This window comes from Nerophis lumbriciformis, linkage group LG14, assembly GCF_033978685.3.
Source record: "Nerophis lumbriciformis linkage group LG14, RoL_Nlum_v2.1, whole genome shotgun sequence".
NCBI classification, from domain to species: Eukaryota; Metazoa; Chordata; class Actinopteri; order Syngnathiformes; family Syngnathidae; genus Nerophis; species Nerophis lumbriciformis.
In genome coordinates this window covers 21,738,418-21,761,182 of record NC_084561.2, presented here as the reverse complement: position 1 = coordinate 21,761,182, position 22,765 = coordinate 21,738,418, and the positions used below count along the sequence as shown (strand labels likewise).

The 22,765-nt window shown below is 39.2% G+C and overlaps 2 protein-coding genes across 4 annotated transcripts in view; both read left to right on the top strand.

Annotated features, from left to right (window-relative positions):
- Positions 1-11,646, top strand: part of mfsd12b (major facilitator superfamily domain containing 12b) — a 28,742-nt gene extending 17,096 nt beyond the window's left edge. For 2 of the 3 annotated variants that reach the window (XM_061975836.2, XM_061975833.2), the window contains exons 3-9: positions 677-803; positions 899-1,096; positions 6,293-6,385; positions 6,454-6,546; positions 6,810-6,983; positions 9,092-9,186; positions 11,150-11,646. In XM_061975836.2, coding sequence (XP_061831820.1) covers positions 677-803; positions 899-1,096; positions 6,293-6,385; positions 6,454-6,546; positions 6,810-6,983; positions 9,092-9,186; positions 11,150-11,288 — 919 coding nt within the window. In that variant the 3' untranslated portion in view covers positions 11,289-11,646. The other variant, XM_061975834.2, reaches the window with a different exon arrangement.
- Positions 11,647-13,083: 1,437 nt separating this feature from the next.
- The window catches only part of LOC133616493 (occludin), a 38,272-nt gene continuing 28,590 nt past the window's right edge, over positions 13,084-22,765 (top strand). The window contains exon 1 of the mRNA XM_061975838.2: positions 13,084-13,286. The gene's annotated coding sequence lies outside the window, so the exon portion shown is untranslated. The remainder of the gene's footprint in view (positions 13,287-22,765) is intronic.

Below are 22,765 nucleotides of genomic sequence, written 5' to 3'. Positions count from 1 at the left end.
GCGGTAGAAAATGGATGGATGGACTTTGCATGCAGTTGAAATTCCAAGACGTTAAATGGCAGTAGTGTAAAGGCTGCGGTGAGTTGCCTAGCTAAGAAGTAGTCATTGCCATGAAGCTGAATGTGACAGTTTTGTTTTATGTTGTGTCCTACAAAGTGTTTAGACTGTACATATTTTACTTATTACACACTTACTGCTTGATTGTAACGTGCATCTTAGTTGTAGTTTTCATTAACAAATTTGGAGGTGTTGAAATCGCCATGTAAAATGACTAATGCTAATCAGTGGCATGTATATGGCATGGCCAATGTTAATTAGCATCAAGCTAGCACATTGTGGAAAAGTGGAGCCTTACATTACGTTGAAGCATTTTCTCTCAGGCATTGGTAATAATTTTCGACAGCAAGTGTGTAGTTTGCAAACGGAAGTGACGTCACAAGCAACAAAGATATTGAAATATGGCATTGTTTGATTTTACGTGAATCGATACCCGGTAGTACCGACGGAATTCGGTCGTATTGGCCTTAAAGTACCAAATTTGGTAGCCATCCCTAATTGTCACAATTCTGTAAATGCCAGAAACAGAAGTGGTATTTGTGATGAAAAGTAATAAGTATCACAAACATTACTTTATCAGCATTAATGATATCATTATATTTGTGTGTCTCTCTTGCAGGTACGCCTTCACTGTGGTGGCCAACATCACTGTCTACACTATCGCCTGGCTGCTCTTTCATTTCCAGGCTCAACAAGACATTGACATAACAGACAACCTAAGCCGGGCTGACATCCCCCTGTTTAGGGTAAGAGAAGAAGACATTTTTTTTTGTACTTTTCTTGCCAGCAATTTAGACCACAATGGCCGTGCATTGACCTGAGACCTCCCTCTCAACGACAGATGCTGGCTTTCATCGTACTGGCCATTGGAGCAGTGTTCTCCATCATATTCCACGCTGGCACGAAAGAGGCGTCAGGAACAGAGGGAGAAGATCCGCTGCTTGCTCCTTCCCCTTCCCTTTCTGATGATGATGAAGAAGCTTCGCCTCGTCGAATGTTCCAGTGGAGACATTGGCTAAAAGAGCCTTCTTTCTATCAGGTGACTTCTTGTCCACAAATACCTCAACGTTACACCTGTTACACTCCTTACAGCAGGGCTCTCCAAACCAATGTGATGTAAGTGATGATATGAAACTCAGTCTTTGACGCAGCAATCTTTAACGCTGTTGTGTCCCAGTATTTACATATTTATTTCAAGTAGCATTATTATAACTGGAGAACTAGAAGAAAAGAAATGTCTAAGCATGCTACAGTACACACACACCGGGCAGGACACAAGAAGCTAACCGCCAAAGCTTCAGGGGTGATTGATCCAGATGTCGATGGATGGATGGATATTATATTGATTTTTTTTAATTATTATTATTACAGAATCATTCATGGTCATTTTTGTTATTGTTTACAAACTCAGGGGGTAAGTCTCTGAATACAGAAGGCTTTGAGGACAAAACCCAAATTATTTAAATGGAGGCCAATAGTAGTTTTTGCTTTTGTTTAGTTAGTGTGCACTAGCCACTTTATTTTGGTAAAAAAAATATTATATGTAGCATTCTATACCAGCAAATTAATACATATTCTGATTGTTGAACAATAATAGGGAATTCTACATTTAATAAGCTTTATAGGAATGTTTATTTATGTATTTATATTCTTTAGTTACCTGCTATAAAACATTTTAATTTATATTATCTATTGTTAAAGTATCAAAGGCCAAAAATGTTGATCGGTACATCCCTAATTATTAGTATTTTTGTTTTCATTTTGCTATGGGCTAAGGAAAAATTAGCTCATGGCCGGAACCTCAGTTCTTCTTTGCTCATATGAGAATTTTTTTAAATATGTCTGTTTTTGGACACTGTCTCTTTTATCGTGCGAACTGAGTACCCGAACGAACAAAGCATCCACGTGTTGATGGTTTTTAGATAAGTATGGCTGCAAAATAACCCATCTTGCCGCCAAAGAACGTTGCAAACGGTTGCATACGGCTGTGGGGTTTAAGGGTCACGACAGTAAAAAGAGCTCAGCAGCGCATGCACTTTTTGCGTCGATTGAAAAGAGCGCCGCTCCCTCCCCCCATTCTCAGCACATTCTACAGAGGCACTATAGAGAGCCTGCTGACCAACAGCATCTCTGTCTGGACTGGAGCCGGCAGTGCCTCAGACTGGAAGTCTCTCCAGAGAGTGGCGAGGACGGCGGAAAAGATCATCAGGACTCCTCTTCCTCCTATCCAGGAGATCGCAAAAAGCCGCTGCCTGACCAGGGCTCAGAAAATCTGCAAAGACTCCTCCCACCCCCTCCAAGGACTGTTTTCACCGCTGGACTCTAGAAAGAGGTTCCGGAGCCTCCGAAGCAAGATTCTGTAACATCTTCTTCCCTCAGGCCGTAAGACTTGAACGCATCATAATAATTCCCTCAACTCCCCCCAAAATGGATTAACTCGCTGGAATAAAAAAGACAATATAACATACATCCATAAACGTGGATGCATATGAAAAAGTGCAATATATTTATCTGTACAGTAACCTATTTATTTATTTATTTATATATGCACCTTATTGCTTTTTTATTCTGCACTACCATGAGCTGATGAAACGAAATGTAGTTCTTATCTGTACTGTAAAGTTCAAATTTGAATGACAATAAAAAGGCAGTCTAAGTCCAAGTAACGCTGTCTCATGCTTGCAACCATTAGGCTGTGGGTTTCTTAGGGACGAAGCGAGTGCCAGCACTTTATTCATGTAAGAAATACTATTGTTTGCCGCTCATTGTCGTCTTTGCCAACTTCAATAAAGGTAAAAGTAATGTTAAATCTTCCTTTATCATTATTTATTTGTACTTTATCCATGTAAATATCAAGTGTTTAATGTTAGCATTTTGGGTTGTGTGGAACAAATTAATTGGCTTTAAATTGTTTCCTTTAGGAACAATTGTTTAGTTTTTCGTACGATTTGGTTTTTGACGAACCTTTGGAACGGGTTAATATCAAAAACCGAGGTACCATAGTATATAGTTCCTGTTGTATTTGCATTAATTTATTACCAACACACAACTAAACCTTTCGGACATAGGATTTGAGATGGAAATATCTCCGTTGACGTTAGATATACTGTATAAAATATGATAACCCAGCAGGCACAAGACATTGAAACAACATTGAGAACTTGATGAATTAGGTCCAGACATTGAGCAACCCAAACATAGCGTTGAAACAACATGCTTTTTTACAACGTTTAATCAATCTAACATTGATTTGACCATTGATTTTTGGTCATTTCTTAACCGATATTTTACAGCACAAAAACAACGTTGAAACAACATGCTTTTTGATCCTGTTTATTCAATGCCAGGTTGTGATGTTGATTTGACCATTGAAATGAGGTCATTTCCAACAACGTGGATCCAACCTTAGACATTAACATTGTCTCAATTTACAAATACAACTATATTGCAACGTTGTTTCAAAGTCAGTTTTAAAAGACATGTATTTATAGTCAACATTGTATCCATGTCTTGTCTGTGCCTTCTGGGAAGCCTGTGGCCCACACCATATTATAACATGAGTGACACCTCTGCAGTACTGACTTTACTGTTGTGCCACAGAGTGGTTATTAGTATCAATAGATCTCCATCAACTTCTTAATTATTATTCCTCATAAATCCTTATTTAAAAGGGTTAGGTATGATCAATATTACGGTGGCGAGAGAGACCAACGTGCAGCATTGTCTAAAGCAGGGATATTCAATTAAATTGTTTTGAGGGATACATTTCCAGAAAACTTAAGGGCCGGGGGCCCGGACATCTCCCTTCACCATTAGTCCTATTTTGTATATTCTGGTGAACCAGTGTTCTCTACAGAGGACATTTGATTTTGGTCTTTTTATTTTGTCAGAGTTACAGGAGTCCTCTGCTGTTTTTAAAGACTTTATATATGTGAAAAAGCTAGTCAAAGACCATCTCTATGACAGCATTCTAGTGTGTCTAAAAATCTGCTGCAAAAATGTGAGTCTCTATCTAGTTTTTGAACTTCAACTCGCTTGCCACCAGTTGAATACCCCAAATGATGAAAAAGAGGACCTAAAATGGAACCTTGAGGAACACCACTAGTATAATTAAAGAAGTTGACTAAATAACTATGACTGCATCTGAAGTAAACAAGCTACTGCAACACCTTAGTTACATAAATCACATTACGAAAAAAATGTGCAACTGCCAAAAAGGAGAGGACTTAAAGGGGTGCTTTGAGGAACACCTCAGTTATTTAAATCAGAAGATAGGACCCCAGTGTCGTTGGTTGCTAGCAAGGTTAAAATGTCAATGCAAGGATCTGCCTATGTGTTTGCAGTGGTCCAAGTTCCTCTTTACAACAGAAGCACTTTAGTGTTTTGGGGAATTTGCTGCAAAAATGTTTACCTCCCATGTTTTTAAAGGCCTACTGAAATGCGATTTTCTTATTTATACGGGGATAGCAGGTCCATTCTATGTGTCATACTTGATCATTTCGCGATATTGCCATATTTTTGCGGAAAGGATTTAGTAAAGAACATCGACGATAAATTTCGCAACTTTTAGTCGCTGATAAAAAAAGCCTTGCCTGTACCGGAAGTAGCAGACGATATGCGCGTGACGTCACAGGTTGTGGAGCTCCTCACATCTGCACATTGTTTACAATCATGGCCACCAGCAGCGAGAGCGATTCGGACAGAGAAAGCGACGATTTCCCCATTAATTTGAGCGATGATGAAAGATTCGTGGATGAGGAAAGTGAGAGTGAAGGACTAGAGGGCAGTGGGAGCGATTCAGATAGGGAAGATGCTGTGAGAGGCGGGTGGGACCTGATATTCAGCTGGGAATGACTAAAACCGTAAATAAACACAAGACATATATATACTCTATTAGCCACAACACAACCAGGCTTATATTTAATATGCCACAAATTAATCCCGCATAACAAACACCTCCCCCCTCCCGTCCATATAACCCGCCAATACAACTCAAACACCTGCACAACACACTCAATCCCACAGCCCAAAGTACCGTTCACCTCCCCAAAGTTCATACAGCACATATATTTCCCCAAAGTCCCCAAAGTTACGTACGTGACATGCACATAGTGGCACGCACGTACGCCCGTAAGCAGTCAAATGTTTGGAAGCCGCAGCTGCATGCGTACTCACTGTACCGCGTCTGCGCATCCACCTCAAAGTCCTCCTGGTAAGAGTCTCTGTTGTCCCAGTTCTCCACAGGCCAATGGTAAAGCTTGACTGTCATCTTTCGGGAATGTAAACAATGAAACACCGGCTGTGTTTGTGTTGCTGCAGCCGCCCGCAATACACCGCTTCCCACCTACAGCTTTCTTCTTTGCTGTCTCCATTGTTCATTGAACAAATTGCAAAAGATTCACCAACACAGATGTCCAGAATACTGTGGAATTTTGCGATGAAAACAGACGACTTAATAGCTGGCCACCATGCTGTCCCAAAATGTCCTCTACAATCCGTGACGTCACGTGCCGGCGTCATCATACCGAGACGTTTTCAGCAGGATATTTCGCGCAAAATTTAAAATTGCACTTTAGTAAGCTAACCCGGCCGTATTGGCATGTGTTGCAATGTTAAGATTTCATCATTGATATATAAACTATCAGACTGCGTGGTCAGTAGTAGTGGGTTTCAGTAGGCCTTTAACTGAAATTGGGGGTCGGTATGGTGTCATTCCCAGGCCGGATTTAGCCCCGGGCCGCCAGTTGAATAGCAGTGGCCTAAAATTAAATGAACATCCCAGTGTGACGCGTTTGTTACATTATATACCTTTTTAAAACCGCTGCAAATACCTCCTTTATGGCATTCATGAGCACTCAAGTGTTTTTAGGAGTTTGCTGCAAAAAATGTTTGGCCAAATTATTTTGAACTGAACACAGGGGCCGTTGTGGGCTGGATTTGGCCCCCGGGCCGCTAGTTGAATAGACTTGGTCTAAATGCTCCAAACACAGAAAATCACTGCATGTTCCTGGGTTGTTAGTTTGTTTTTGGTTTGAGTTTTTTCTGTGTTGCTGTACACCGTACACCACAGCCAAAAATTTGTGAGATTATGTAATTTAAATATTGTATTGCAGAATCTTGGAACATGTGGTGTTTGGGTTATGGGTAAAAAAAACCTTTTAAAAATGTTTTACTGTGCACAATCCTGAAAATGATTCGCAAAATAATGTTCCATTTTGATTTACTTTGACACCAGGTGGCCTTTCTTTACATGTGCACAAGACTGATAGTCAACCTGTCCCAGTCCTACATCTCTGTTTACCTCACCAACTCTCTCATGCTACGTAAGGTAGGAGCTTTCGCCGCGTTACCATCAACACTGTTTGTTGTCGTCTAACATGCTCCTTCTCCCCGCAGGACTTCATTGCCATTATACCGCTGGTGATGTACATCAGCGGATTTGTGAGCTCGCTGGCAATGAAGCCGATTAGCAAGCTTGTAGACATCAGTGTGAGTAAAACATTCACATTCAGTGTATTTCTGTACGTACACAGGTCACATGTGCAACAGATGCAAAAACAACAAATCAGCCATTAAAATTCACTGATAAATACCATTAAAAAGTTAGGGCTGTCAAAATGAATCTATCATCATTAATCAAGTTTCAACTCAATTAAGCCATCTGCAGCGTACCATAAGTCAATTTCTGCTACACACAGCATCTTTTAAAGGACAAATCAACATTTGATGAATGCATGATATTTTATTTTCAGATGATTTATTTTGCCGGCCTGCTGCTGGTGATTAGCTTTGCCGCCTGGGTGATTTTGGACCAGAACATGGGCGCTGACAGCATCTATGGCGCGGCGGTGCTGCTGGGAGCAGGGTCAGCTATCATCCTGGTCATGTCGCTGTCCATGACCGCCAAACTCATCGGGGAGCATACGGTAAGTTGAGGGAGGACACAGAAGCACAGAAAAAAAAAAAAAAACGCCCTTAGACATCTTGCTGAGGAAGATAAACATAATTTGCCCTGCTGAGTCATTGCTGCTGGGCTCTTATGACACTTTTTTTTTTTACTATTTTTAAAAGATTCTTCGAGAGAACTATCACTTTTGTGTCTTCTGAATGACAAGAAAAAAAACACAATTGGTGATTTTACCTGTATATGTTTTTTAATTTATTTTATTGATGCATTTTACCCAGAAACAGTCCTTTTTGCATCAAACATTATATCAGCTGATGTGTCTTATCTGTTTTGGGGGGAATTTTCTCTGTGCTGGTAAGTTTAGATAATAATGCTGTATAACATCGTTTTGGTGTATAGGAAATTAGGGATATTTGGCCGGAACTGGACATGAGGAAACCAAGGCTGACAACTAGGGATGTCACGATCAGGGATTTATGCTGCCGATTCCGACACCAATCATCCATGAGAGAATCGGCCGATACCAATACAGATTAAATGTACTACCGGTAACTGTAATTTTTTCTATATATTTTCGTGAGTACTTTCCTTCCGCCCGAATGCAGCTGAGATAGGCTCCAGCACCCCCCGCAACCCCAAAAGGGACAAGCGGTAGAAAATGGATGGATGGATGGACTTTTGATAGTTTAAAACTATTAGTTTCTTGTTCTCTTTTATTACATAACATTGTTTCAATAAATCAATCAAAATCAATATTCTTTATTCTACCAAGCAAAAAAACTCATTGAGATTAAAATCTCTTTTTTAAGACGGCCTGGCCAAGAGGGCAACAAAACAAAGTTACAGAAATACATATAACAAAAACAAAACAACAGCAGTCACACACTATAATTAAAAATATAAATAACTTGTGTGTGAATGGGTGAATGTGGAAATAGTGTCAAAGCGCTTTGAGTGCATTGAAGGTAGAAAAGCGCTATGCAAGTAAAACCCATTTACCATTATTACATTACCTCAATGTTTCACTTTTTTGAGTGGATTAAGTGGATAAAACGTGGTCGTGACTCGTCATGAGAAAGTGCGTTCACTTCAAACTGACACAGCGTGCGTGACTTAAAGGGACTTTTAAGGAGGAAATATTGTGGTGGTACAAACTTTTGTGTGGTGTTGCTTCCTTATTTGTCATTATTCAAAGCTGAATTTAATATGTAGCAGCGGCAGCTGAACTGAATATGACAGAGTGTCAAAATTATGTCGGTCCGCTGGAACCAAAAAATACCAATAGCAGTATCGTTAGTCTCGAACAGTGGTTCTTAACCTGGGTTCGATCGAACCCTAGGGATTCGGCGGAGCCTCTGCCGCGGAGGTCAAGACACACCCAACTCATCGTGGGAATAAAAACCCTATCGGCATATTATGGATACCCCCAAACAATGTTCCCTCTAATTTCCATCTGATTTGCAGGTGTGTAATTTGTTGTGAGTTCATGCGCTGTGTTGGTTTTGTTCTTTGAACAAGGTGATGCTCATGCACGGTTCATTTTGTGCACAAGTAAAATAACATATAACTTTGTCTTGAATTTGAAAAAAAAAATACATTTTATTTTTCATGAAAGAAGGGTTCGGTGAATGCGCATATGAAACTGGTGGGGTTCGGTACCTCCAACAAGGTTAAGAATCACTGGTCTAGAATCTTCACGGTCCTCATGGACCCACCTAATTAGAAACCGGTACCAAAAAATATCGGTACTCTGTATACATCTCTAGTTAATATTCACTTAATTATGATTATGAAGCTGTCAAGTTTTCCTTTACTAGAGTGTAGAGTACAAGGTCAGGGAGTAAGTCTCTGCATACAGGAAGGCTTTGAGGGCAGAACCCAAATGATTGAAATGGAAGCCAGTCGTTTATGTTTAGTTATTGTGCACAAGCCACTTTATTTTGTAAAAAAAATGTATGTAGCATTCAGTGCCACACATTTAATACATCATCTGATTTACAACAATAGTAGCAAATGTTATATTTAGTAAGATGCTCTTCATAAAAATGTGTTTACTTCAGTTACTGGCTATAAAACATTTTCAGTTCTATAATCTGTTGTCATGTGACTTTGTGTCTTGTTTGGCAGCAAAGTGGAGCTTTTGTTTATGGCTCAATGAGCTTCACAGACAAGGTGGCCAATGGCGTGGGAGTCATTGTCATCCAGAGCATCAGACCATGCAGGTGAGCTGCACCACCTGTCACACGCCCACCTAATGAGATAAATAATGGCTTTTTACCTGTTTCTCATGGTGCCTTAGTGTTTAAACGGGGCATCGTTTAGGGATTTATTAACCACATATCCTGTCCGGGGTCACAGGTGTGCTGGAGCCTATCCCAGCTGACTTTAGATGGGAGGCAGAACGCATCCTTGAATGGTCTCCAGTCAACCACAGGACACATAGATAATTATTCACACCTTATGGAGTCTCCAAATATAGCCCAATATGCCTATTTTTGTACTGGGAAGAAAACAAGTTTGAAGCATTATAATCCACACATTCCCAACCAATGGACTGTACCTGAGGGATTATATACTGTGCTGCGGCAAATGATCAAATTTCACCAAATTAGTCTGCAAATGTATCATTTCAATCTACCTATGCCCCTTATGGTTGAGGAATTCACATTAGTTGCATAATTTTGGTCTTGACCTCTGTATGTATGATGAGATTATCGCAGATCTTCAAGATGCAACCTTTTAACCTAATTCGAATAATAGGATAATGAGACTGATTTGGTGGGTTCAAAGATTCCTTTTTATTTATAAATGAAATTGTAAATGGGTATTTGGTGGGTAGATTTTGAAATGTATTGTATTATACTGTACTTTGGATATTATATGATGATGTATATTTTAACTGTGGGTGCCTGTCCATAAGATGTGTGCTTCTAGGGATAACCTTTTTGCAGGACAGACTCTGATATCAACAAAAGAAGCAATAATGTAATACAAAATTATGTCTGTCTGTAAATAAATAAATAAATATGCCAGCAGAGACAGACAAATCAATTACATGTTCTTCCACTAGATGGCAGAAGACACATGATCAAACTGTATATCCACCTGTTACCAATAAGTCATGAAATATGTGTGTTGGCTCTTATAAGGTTGGGAAACACTGTTATAAAGAATGACAAAAACAATATTTCCTCACACCCCTGTGGCTTTAACAAGATATGTACAGTTATACCTCAACTTACAAGCTTGATTAGTTCTGTGACAGCGCTCTGAACTCAAGTCTCCCATTGAAATGCATTTAAATCAATTTAATTAGTGTTTGCCCTACCAAAACAACACACTTTTAACATGTAACATGCCTTTTAAAAAGAAAAACAATACAATAGAATGAAGTACTAACAACTACAGTAGTTGTACAAAGTAATGTGATAACAATTATTAATAATCCAGCTGCTTTTCTGTCAAACACTCACTCAGCGGCTTCTCCATATTTTCATGGATACATGTCTGCTGTTTGTATATAATTTCAACATTCTTGACTGGCTTTGGACTCATTTTGCTTCAGCAATGTGCAGACTATGATACACTCGAATCGGCAACACACTGTCATGTTTTTGATGATTTCTTTCTTTAATTCAATGAATATCATCCGCTTTTCCCCAGCACCGTCCTTCACACTCACGTTCTTCCTTTTACGGTTTGGAAAAAAGTTTACGTCGATCTGTAGCTATAAGCTATTGCTAGCGAGTAAGACCAAATGTTTTAGGCGGACCTTACGAGGTTCGCTGTGACATTTACTTCGCCGACTAATGGCAGGGATGCTTGTAACTTAAAAGCATAATAATTAGCAGAGATACAGCTTTTTATCTCAAACACTCTTAAGGTGTAATATAGAAAAACAATGAACATAATAAATCGCAGTCCTGTCCAACAGCAGGAGGCTATACAATAGTATTAAGTAAAACTAAAATAACTGATAATTAAGTTATTTACAGTTATTGCAGTTTTATGAGGTTGTTTTTAATAACATGTACTTAGTTTGCTGGAAAAATATATTGTAGATGCTGTGTTTGATAATGTTTTTTTCACTGTTTGTATGGGATAAAAACATGATTTGAATATGTACACTATTCATAGTAGTTGTTCTTGTAAGACTGTCTTTCCCTTTTTTTCTCTCACCCACAGCACAGAGACATGCTGCCCAGCATGTATATGGTTTTATCGTGACGTCATGGTAATAGTAACAGGGGGCGTGGCCTTGGCTGCAACAGGTTGCCTGTTAACTATTCTCATCTGGCCAATCAAGACCAGGAAAACTGAGTGACACTAATACATTACTAATATTATTGAATTCTGCCGCTATGGATTTAAAATCATTCCAAATGATATGTGGAAGTGTGTGTGACATCTTTATGGATGCCTTTATACAAAACTTGACAATCGCACAGTTTACTTTGCTTTATTTGTCTTTTTTTAATGTGCATTCTTATTTTGACAGTGAAATGATGTGTTGTATGCTGTATAACATAAGGTCAAACCTCAATTAATGTATGTAAACCACTTACCTTTGAAGTTGTAACGATGAAAAACAGAATATGTATTTTATTTACTCAGAACTTGACTTGCTGCAATGTGCAAATGAACACACTAAAGGCCCAAAAATAAAAACTGTGATTACAGTATGACTGTATGTCGAGTGTGACTGAATATGTGCTTGAAATTCTTATCACACAGAAAAGTGTTGATTTTTAAAAAGTAACAACCATATTAAGAGACAGAATGTAAATAGATAAAATGGTTACCTGAATGTGAAACACTGTAAATAATGACCCAACAAATGCAATATGTAGTACATACAGTAGTTGTGTGCTGCAACCTACAGTAGATAAATTAGGTTACTGATTGTATTCAAAACATCTCTTACTGTGCTGCAGTACACATATCTAATTTAATTTATACAGTGAAATTGAGAAAATTAATAAATAGACAGTACCTTTTGTTAAACAATAAAAAGGCAATACAAATTCACAAAAAATGATATATAAAAAAAAAATGTACGTTAGGTCAGGAAAAAAAACACAGAGGCTATTTCATCCCTACAAGCCTGTTTCGCAGGTTTCTCTGCTCTTCAGGGGATTTTATTGAAGCATCTGTGGTTGTTACATATATATATAGGGTACCTTACATGGGGGTGTGGCCATTGTTACACAGTAGTGCCTTGCTTCTGTGCCGGCATGATGAGACCAGTTTGTTGCGTTTGTTCAATGTGGACATGCTGGGGTGGTAAATAATAAAACATTTTTCTTTCAGGCACAGTTTACATCTTTTAGCTGCACTGCCCAGCATGTCCACTTTAAACAAACGCAACGAACTGGTCTCATCATGAGATAAATAAATACATACAGAAGCACAGTACTACTGTGTAACAATGGCCACACCGCCATGTAATGTACCCTATATAGATGTAACAACCCCGAACGGGACAAGCGGTAGAAAATGGATGGATGGAACCACAGACACTTCAATAAAAAACCCTGAAGAGCAGAGAAACCTGCGAAACAGGCTTGTAGGGATGAAATAGCCTGTGTTCTTTTCCTGACCTAACGTATATTCCTCTCTACCACGGTATTGAGCACTGTATAACGGATAAACCACAGAAACCTCGACTATATAATTTTTTTATGTATGAATATGTATATATATGAATATATGTACTGTGTGTGTGTGTGTGTGTATATATATATATATATATATATATATATATATATATAATATATATATAACATATTATATATATATATATATATATATATATATATATATATATGTATGTATATATATATATATATATATATATATATGTATATATATATATGTATATATATATATATATATATATATATATATATATATATATATATATATATATATATAAAACATCAACAAAAATAGAGGAAAAAGGTGCACCATGTCGAACTTTATTGTATCTTAAGAATTCAATGATCTTATATATAATCAAAAAGTGTACCAAGGCTGACCCCTGGCGCTAGAACACATGCAGTGTTTGGGGTGTTGTGCGGTCAGCCTCATCACGGCGGACTGGTGGGGCCATTATCAAGCAGGCAGCACTTGCTCGAGGCTGCGGACTGCGAGCAGCAGACCGTTGTCCGAAGTGGAGGACGCTTTTTGTCGCTTAAACTCAGCTTTAAAGTTAACTCGAAAATATACATTTTTGGATTTTAACCACCGGTTTAGCTTGCTGAAGAAGAAAAGCAGTTTTGACTGGTTACAAGGACGACTTTTGCTTCGCAGCGAGACCCAGGTAAGGCAACTCTACTAAGGTGCTGAAAGGTGCTTTTATCCACCATTATTTTTGCCTTACATTCAAGCAGAAGTCATTTGTTAAAACTCGTTTTCTTAATTTTTTCAATATACAAACCACTTTATTCCGTTTATTTCACTTATAGAAGTATGTACCGTATTGTTTAATTCCTATTGAAAAGTGTTAAACTAGGGCTCTTCAGAGTGTGGACCGTGTGCCGTTTTGGGCGCCCTTATAGTTTTTATTTGCCCTCAGCATGTCCCAGAAATAGAATAAACTCATTAGTAATGAGACAGGTTGATAAATTGCTTTATCCCATATTTAATAAAGCTAAACTATTAATGTGTTGTTTAGATAGCTTTCTTAGTAGATATAATTTGAATTGGTTTTAGCATCTTTAATGTGAACAACACAATGTTACTGCAAACAGCATATTCAGACTTTAACCATCGATGATGAAAAAAATATATGGTCAACTTACAAGCTCAAAATATTTGTATCTTTAAAATAATATATATATATATAATTCTTCATCTAAATGGGAATATATCAACATCAGTCGGCATCCCGGGCAGCACAGTGGGAGAGGGGTTAGTGCATCTGCCTCACAATACGAAGGTCCTGAGTAGTCCTAAATTCAATCCCCGGGCTCTGGATCTTTCTGTGTGGAGTTTGCATGTTCTCCCCGTGACTGCGTGGGTTCCCTCCGGGTACTCCGGCTTCCTCCCACCTCCAAAGACATGCACCTGGGGATAGGTTGATTGGCAACACTAAATTGGCCCTAGTGTGTGAATGTGAGTGTGAATGTTGTCTGTCTATCTGTGTTGGCCCTGCGATGAGGTGGCGACTTGTCCCAGGGTGTACCCCGCCTACCGCCTGAATGCAGCTGAGATAGGCTCCAGCGACCCCAAGGGACAAGCGGTAGAAAATGGATGGATGGATGGACAGTCGGCATCCCAGTGAGAGCAGACATTGTATGGTAATTGAGGTTTTTATACATACTTGCCAACCTTGAGACCTCCAAATTCGGGAGATTGGGGGGTGGGGTTAAGGGGGAGGAGTATATTTATAGCTAGAATTCACTGAAATTAAAGTATTTCTTATATATATATCAGTGACGTGCAGTCAAGTGAGGCGGGGCCTCACGGGCCATCATCCATCCATCCATTTTCTACCGCTTATTCCCTTTCGGGTCGCGGGGGTTGCTGGAGCCTATCTCAGCTACAATCGGGCGGAAGGCGGGGTACACCCTGGACAAGTCGCCACCTCATCGCAGGGCCAACACAGATAGACAGACAACATTCACACTCACATCCACACACTAGGGCCAATCATGAAAATGTAAAAAGAAAAAAAAATAATTAAATTGTTATATGTATCCAGTGATTTTACTATAACGTTATTTTCCATTTAACTTCACCAGTTTTAGATTATTTTTATTCAAAATCGCTGAATTTTCACATTTGCCGTTCAAATACTGAGAAGAGACTTGCGGTGATCAGCAGCCAGTTGAGCCTCACCATGGATTGCGCAATGACTCGGCTAACTGTTGGCCTGCTGTGCAGTGAGACCGTATTGCTATATGAATTATATTATACATTTCCATAGTTTAGTTAGCTGAGGTATATAATAGGGATGCCCCGATCCGATATTTGGATCGGATCGGCTGCCGATATTTGCCAAAAATTGCGTATCGGCAAGGCATGGGAAAATGCCGATCCAGATCCAGTTTAAAAAAAAAAACTCCGGTCCGTGTTTTCCAACGCACCTATTTAAATAATACATTCCACTTTTCTGCTGCTCCGTAATTTCCGTTCCGCATTTTTCAGCACACCTTCAACACATCCACAATTCTCACGCAGTTGCTTTTAGCTGCTGGCATTACACGACAGGCTCTTCTCACTCTTTCCTGTGTCTCCCTCTCACAGACAGCGAGCGCACCTTCTTACACACGTCACATACAGGTAAAAGCCAGTAAATTAGAATATTTTGAAAAACTTGATTTATGTCAGTAATTGCATTCAAAAGGTGTAACTTGTACATTATATTTATTCATTGCACACAGACTGATGCATTCAAATGTTTATTTCATTTAATTTTGATGATTTGAAGTGGCAACAAATGAAAATCCCAAATTCCGTGTGTCACAAAATTAGAATATTACTTAAGGCTAATACAAAAAAGGGATTTTTAGAAATGTTGGCCAACTGAAAAGTATGAAAATGAAAAATATGAGCATGTACGATACTCAATACTTGGTTGGAGCTCCTTTTGCCTCAATTACTGCGTTAATGCGGCGTGGCATGGAGTCTATGAGTTTCTGGCACTGCTCAGGTGTTATGAGAGCCCAGGTTGCTCTGATAGTGGCCTTCAACTCTTCTGCGTTTTTGGGTCTGGCATTCTGCATCTTCCTTTTCACAATACCCCACAGATTTTCTATGGGGCTAAGGTCAGGGGAGTTGGCGGGCCAATTTAGAACAGAAATACCATGGTCCGTAAACCAGGCACGGGTAGATTTTGCGCTGTGTGCAGGCGCCACGTCCTGTTGGAACTTGAAATCTCCATCTCCATAGAGCAGGTCAGCAGCAGGAAGCATGAAGTGCACTAAAACTTGCTGGTAGACGGCTGCGTTGACCCTGGATCTCAGGAAACAGAGTGGACCGACACCAGCAGATGACAATTTTGTGACACACGGAATTTTGGATTTTCATTTGTTGCCACTTCAAATCATCAAAATTAAATGAAATAAACATTTGAATGCATCAGTCTGTGTGCAATGAATAAATATAATGTACAAGTTACACCTTTTGAATGCAATTACTGAAATAAATCAAGTTTTTCAAAATATTCTAATTTACTGGCTTTTACCTGTATATCGTGTATCGCAATGATGCCATTTCTGTTTGTCATGTATAATTTTGTCTATTTTGTGTTTTTCCTTGAATAAACAGGTCAGTTTCTTGTTACCAACCATTGTGTATTATTCAAACTCCCCTAATTCAGCTGGCTAGTTGTTATCAAGAGTACCGGTACTAAAACCCTTTTCAACATGATTCTGACAACTAAGTAGGCTAAATAACTTTAAACTTTAATACATGCTCGGATAGGCCAGTATCGGTCAGTATCGGTATCGGTCAGTATCAGTATCGGATCGGAAATGCAAAAACAATATCGGTATCGGATCGGAAGTGCAAAAACCTGGATCGGGACATCCCTAGTATATAATATACAGTGTATTTTTTCAACAACTGTATGTGTGTAACGTATTTCTTGTGCTGAGCAATCATAAAACGGCTGCGAAGACGCACTGGCTGAGGCTCGCAGTAATCCCGCCTCATGGTGGTAGAGGGCGCTAGTAATCCCAGGGATAATTTTTGCGGCTGCAGAATAAGTTACATCAAGCAGCAACAGTTAGCGATCGTTTATTTTTTCCTCTCGCCTGGACTTTTAACATGGAGGATTACATATCTAAAATAAAACAGTTTTCTAAACTGGACTTTCAATCGAAGCAGGAGGTAATAATTAAAGGAAGATCTCCATCGAAACAGAGAGACTTTTAAAACTTAAGAAAGATAAGGAAGACTTCTATAAACAAGTTATCAATGCTTTTGTTCAGAAGGAGCGTCGCATGGACTTAATTTATAAGTAAAGGTAAGACCATAATAACGTTATTTTTATTAAATGTGTTTTTTTGTGTGCTACAGTTTGTATGTGTAAAGTTAAAGTTAAGTTAAAGTACCAATGATTGTCACACACACACTAGGTGTGGTGAAATTTGTCCACTGCATTTGACCCATCCCCTTGATCACCCCCTGGGAGGTGAGGGGAGCAGTGGGCAGCAGCGGTCCTGCGCCCGGGAATCATTTTTGGTGATTTAACCCCCAATTCCCACCCTTGATGCTGAGTGCCAAGCAGGGAAGAATGCTGGTATGAGCTTTTAAACATAACCTGTTAACTGCTGCCAATCAAATGGTGAATAAGATACTCTTTAGGGTTCATATGTTTGTAAATCTGACTGTGATGAAGTCAGTGCCTCACCAGCCATCAACCTCACTGCACGTCACTGATTTATATAGTACAGTAAACAGTAATGAAAACACAGTTGTTCTACTAACTGTACTGTACTTGCTGCTTACTTAAAAAAAACACACTTACCTTTCACTATTTGGGTAGCTTTTGTTCTGCCATTTGAGTACTGGGGAGCGATCTCTGAATCCGGGAACATTCATGGATTTGTTGAAAACATCCGCAAATGAAAACGGGATGTTGCTTGCAAGGTGGCCCTTATTACTGCTTTGCCGCCACCTTGTGCTTCTCTGAACGTTCATGAGTGACTATATCCATTCGGCCACCGTGTTATGGGTTATAGATAAACCTATGGATTACAGAGACATATATAATAGTCTCCTTTTCAGGTGAGAGACGACGCTAAAGGCAGTGCCTTTAAGGCACGCCCCCAATATTGTTGTCCGGCTGGAAATTTTGGATATTACAACGTGCCGTAGTTTTGAAGCAATGCATGATGGGAATCCGGAAGTTGTGTGTCAGTGTATTGTAATAATCCCAGGAATGTAGGTTCATACGACTTCTTTGTTTGTCTTGTCTTTATTGCACAAGATGTAATTCAACCACACAACAGCTCCAATGTGTGTCTATCCCTTTTCCCGGCAAAACTCGAACACCCACGTCACTTCCCTATCTCTCCCGGAAGTCCCGCCCCCCCAGCCATAGTCATTGGCTAACACCCCGTAGCCAGCCGCTACAGTATTAACGTGCAGTGCCGGCTGGAATAAACACACGCTGAGAAATAGCTCCGTGCCTGCCTACTTTATGGGTTATAGTTAACCTATGGATAACGGAGACATATATAATAGTCTCCTTTTAGGTGAGAGACGACGCTAAAGGCAGTGCCTTTAAGGCACGCCACCAATATAGTTGTCCGGCTGGAAATCGGGATATTTTCGGGAGAATGGTTGTCTCGGGAGATTTTCGGGAGAGGCACTGAAATTCGGGAGTCTCCCGGAAAATTCGGGAGGGTTGGTAAGTATGTTTTTATATGTATGTTGGCTCTCATGAAGTCTGCAGTGAGTAGTAATCAGTGATGTTGTCGAAGGAAAAAGCGAACATAGTGATGCGTCTGTGCAATTAATGTGCTGCCGTTTGCTTAAAATGAGCAAAATATGTAAATATTAGGGCTGTGAATCTTTGGGCAACGATTTGATTCAGAATCGATTTTCAATTCAAAGCGTTTTTCGATCCAAATTCAATACTTTTTTAATAACATTGAGTGCCAGTTCTACATAAAATAAACAGCTCTGATACATTTTTGTATTATTTAAAATATAACTGTTGTTTAGTAAAATGCTACCCAAACATTTAATAAAGTTTAGGTACCACAATATATGATAGCAATACAGGTTGGTCGTAAAGATGACATGCTAACACTATTGACACTCAGTAAGTGCTATGATCTTCTGGCACTATGACTTGCATTGAGAAGCAAAATAACTTAAGTACAGCTTTGATTGAGTTGATTTCAAACAAGTAGTGTTACATTATGTTCCAGTCGGATGTTTATTTTGTGACAGAATAACATTGAAGTGTAAAGGCTTGACTCTCAGCAGTCACACAAACACACACCTTCGGTACACTTGACCTATGAATCCATTTCCTGGATGCATTGTAACCCTCATAATATTGATTGACTTATTTGCTAGAAACTGTAGCTTTAGTATCCCCTCCACTGGTAACAAATAAGCGAATACCATTTGTTACACTCAATATAATGCAGTCAGCGCAACCTGTTGATACTTGTACATATAGTACTGTAGATGCATATTATTGTTCTTATTACTTGGGATTTATTCTAATGTATTTATTTTCATATGAAGTTTTGCACATCTGCAACTGCATGGTGCTGCATAAAAATGTTATTAGGCCTGATTTCTGTGGTCATACCAGTGGGTCCCAGCTCATAAGAGGCAGGGGCCTAACTGTTTCTGACAGAATGAGACATGTGACCGTATGAGTGGAATTCTATCAGAAGCAGCGGATGATAGAGTTTCTCTGTTGTAGTGGAACTCGGGCTGAACATGGTGGGTGTCTGACCTGACTGGTCCAAACACGATTTTTTTGCCTTTGCCTTGCGTAATACAAATGCTACTCTACTAGGACCCGTGCCAGTGTTATTGTTGTGAGGACTCTCATGCCACACAGTCACTTAAATTACAGTTTCTGTGGGATTTGGTGCTGCAGTACATCGTAATAGGTCTGGGCCGATGATAAGTCAATTAATCAAATGATAAATGAAAATGGAGTCCATTTTATTGTTTACTTATTTAGGATTATCAAAAGTTCTTGATCTTCCAATTGGAATGGTAAAAAATACTACAATAATGAAAAATATATGATTTTTGCGTTTAAAAGCCTCACTTGCATTATTATAAATAAATATAACTACATTAGGGCTCAAATTAGTTTCAAAATAATGCTGACAATAATATCGTTTATCGGCAATAATTTGTGTGACAATATATCAAATTATATATATATTTATACATGTATATTTACATATCTGTTATATATATATATATATATATATATATATATATATATATATATACAGTGTATGTATATATATATATATATATACTGTATATATACTGTATATATATATATATATATATGTGTATATATATATATATATATATATATTAGGGCGGGGTGCTGAGATAGGCTCCAGCGCCCCCCGCGACCCCGAAGGGAATAAGCGGTAGAAAATGGATGGATGGATGGATGGATATATTAGGGCTGGGCGATATTGCCTTTTTTTAATATCGCGATATTTTAAGGCCACATCGCGATACATGATATATATCTCGATATTTTGCCTTAGCCTTGAATGAACACTTGATGCATATAATCACAGCAGTATGATGATTCTATGTGTCTACATTAAAACATTATTCTTCATACTGCATTAATATATGCTACTTTTAAACTTTCATGCAGAGAAGGAAATCACAACTAAAAAAATCACTATTTTTTTCATACGGTGTTGATCTGGAAATGTTTGCCTCGGCATTTTGATGGTGTGGACGTGTGGCACCGAACGGAGGTATTGACATGCGGAGTAAGCACTCTTCTGTCTGGCGGGTGACTTTTCAAATGATGCTACATATTAGCAGTGTAGCCGAGTGTCCTGGGTTCGCCTATACAGTGTACTTATCTAATAAAATAATAAACGGGAGACATTAGAGCAGGTTCGGTAGCCACCGCTTCTTTAATGTCAACATCACACACCTTCCACAATCACACACCCTACGTCACAGCCCTACGGCAACAACTCTGGAGGGACAAAACTCCTCCTTCTTACCGAACACACTCCGGTAACTTGGGACACCCTGACCAGTTTGTTACAGCAGTAATGCTACTTTTTATAGAAACGCTTTTGCCCCACACTTGACAAATTACGGTTGTCTGTTCGACATCTTCCCGCTTGAAGCCAATCCACCGCCAGACGATGGACCCCCTGCTGTTTTTTGGGGGAATTAATTATTCCTCCATTTGTTACCAGATTCGCACCTTCTTTCTCTTGTATTACCGCTCGCACCACTCCGCTATTATCACAGCTAACGTTAGCCTTGCTGCTACCTCTCTGCTCGGGGAGGGCATATACATATGTGACGTATGACGTGACAGTATGTGACGTGTGTAAGAAGGTGCGCTTGTCTGTCTGTGAGAAGGAGAGACTGGAAAGAGGAGGAGAGCCTGTAGTGTAATGCCAGCAGCTAAAAGCAACTGCGTGAGAACGTATACTCGATATCACGATATAGTCATTTTCTATATCGCACAGAGACAAACCCGCGATACATCGCATATATCGATATATCGCCCAGCCCTAGTATATATATATATATATATATATATATATATATATATATTACAACAAAACACTGCAAAAATGGCAATATATATATATATATACACATAATATATTGCATATATATTCCAACAAAGCACTGCAAAAATTGCAATACATTTTTGGCACAATATATCGTCCAGCAAAGTTTGTTATCTGCCCACGCAGGCTTACATAATAAGTTGCATCCATCCATCCATTTTCTACCGCTTGTCCCTTTAATGGTCGCAGGGGGTGCTGGAGCCTATCTCAGCTGCATTCGGGCGGTAGGCAGGGTACAAACCTTAACAAGTCGCAATTGTTGATAAAGTATTAGTATGACAGTCAACAAGATGATCACAGAATTACTTCCTGTCTTCTTCAAGCTTTGCAAAAGTGGGTGCAATGGGCCAAGTAAGGACTCCTTTCAATTAAACATCACCTCATTAAACATACTTTTTTTTGCATTGATCTTTATAGTATGATCAAGGGTTAAAAATTTTTATAGGTGTAATTGAACAGTTGTATAGTAGCTGTTAAACAATTTTACAGGACTTGTTACCGGTAATATTATAAAAGTGCACAGGTCAAAATAGAGTAAGACTCAATAGCCAATGATGAAGCTCGTCAATAGTAACCACTTTGCACAACCTGCATGCACCTGCATTCCCTTCTTTGTATCTCTTTCATCGAGACACCGGGCACACAGAAGAGTTTTTGTTTGGTCCTGCCTGGACAGTGCCCCAATTTTCTTTTCTTCGTTTTTTTTTTTAACCCCGACTCCATAGCAACACTGTTCCTGTGAGGAGAAGCCCTGACTTTTGCCCCTCCTGCTCCCAAAACAAAGGCAAGCAGTAAGGAGGAGGGGGGTGTTGGAGACAGAGGAGACGTAAGGAGGTTGTAAGGACACAGAGGAATGACGGGAGGAGGGTGTCTGGGATGGAGGCTTTGAGGCGAGACCTCCTCTGTCCCATAGAGCGAGAAGAGTTATGATCATGTGGACTGTGAGCACGACCAGAAATCACATATTTTTGTTTCTCAGCGACTGAATGGGATTGAACGAGTATATCATTCATTACTTTAATTATGAACTCTGTACAGTATTTCCTACTACACATTTTGTTCCATGTGAGACAAATGATAGATTATCTAATCTTGGATGACATTACAGTGGTTAAATAGGATACACTAACATTCCTATTTCTTCAGACGTACTGTTTTTTTTTTCACTCTGCTCTTTCCCTGAAGGTCTTGGTTTTTAAACTTTTTTTAACAGAAGAAAAACAAACCATTTCATGGGCAGAACTCTTGAACTCTTCAAGGTCTGCACATTGCGGGGGCAGGAGAGAGGCTCCAACTGCCTGCAAAGAGTCAAAAAATGAAAGTATTGTTTGGCTGAGCTCCCTGCCCTGGTACAGACATCTCCGCACTCATTCTGATTTGGCTGGTTGGAAGGCCTTCAAAAGGCTGAGGTCATTCAACTTACAGGTTTTTTTTTTCAGAAAAAGCAGGTTTGAACTAGTACTTGACGAAATCGTAAAAGCACATTCTGCCCCCAATAAAACCATTTACACAATCT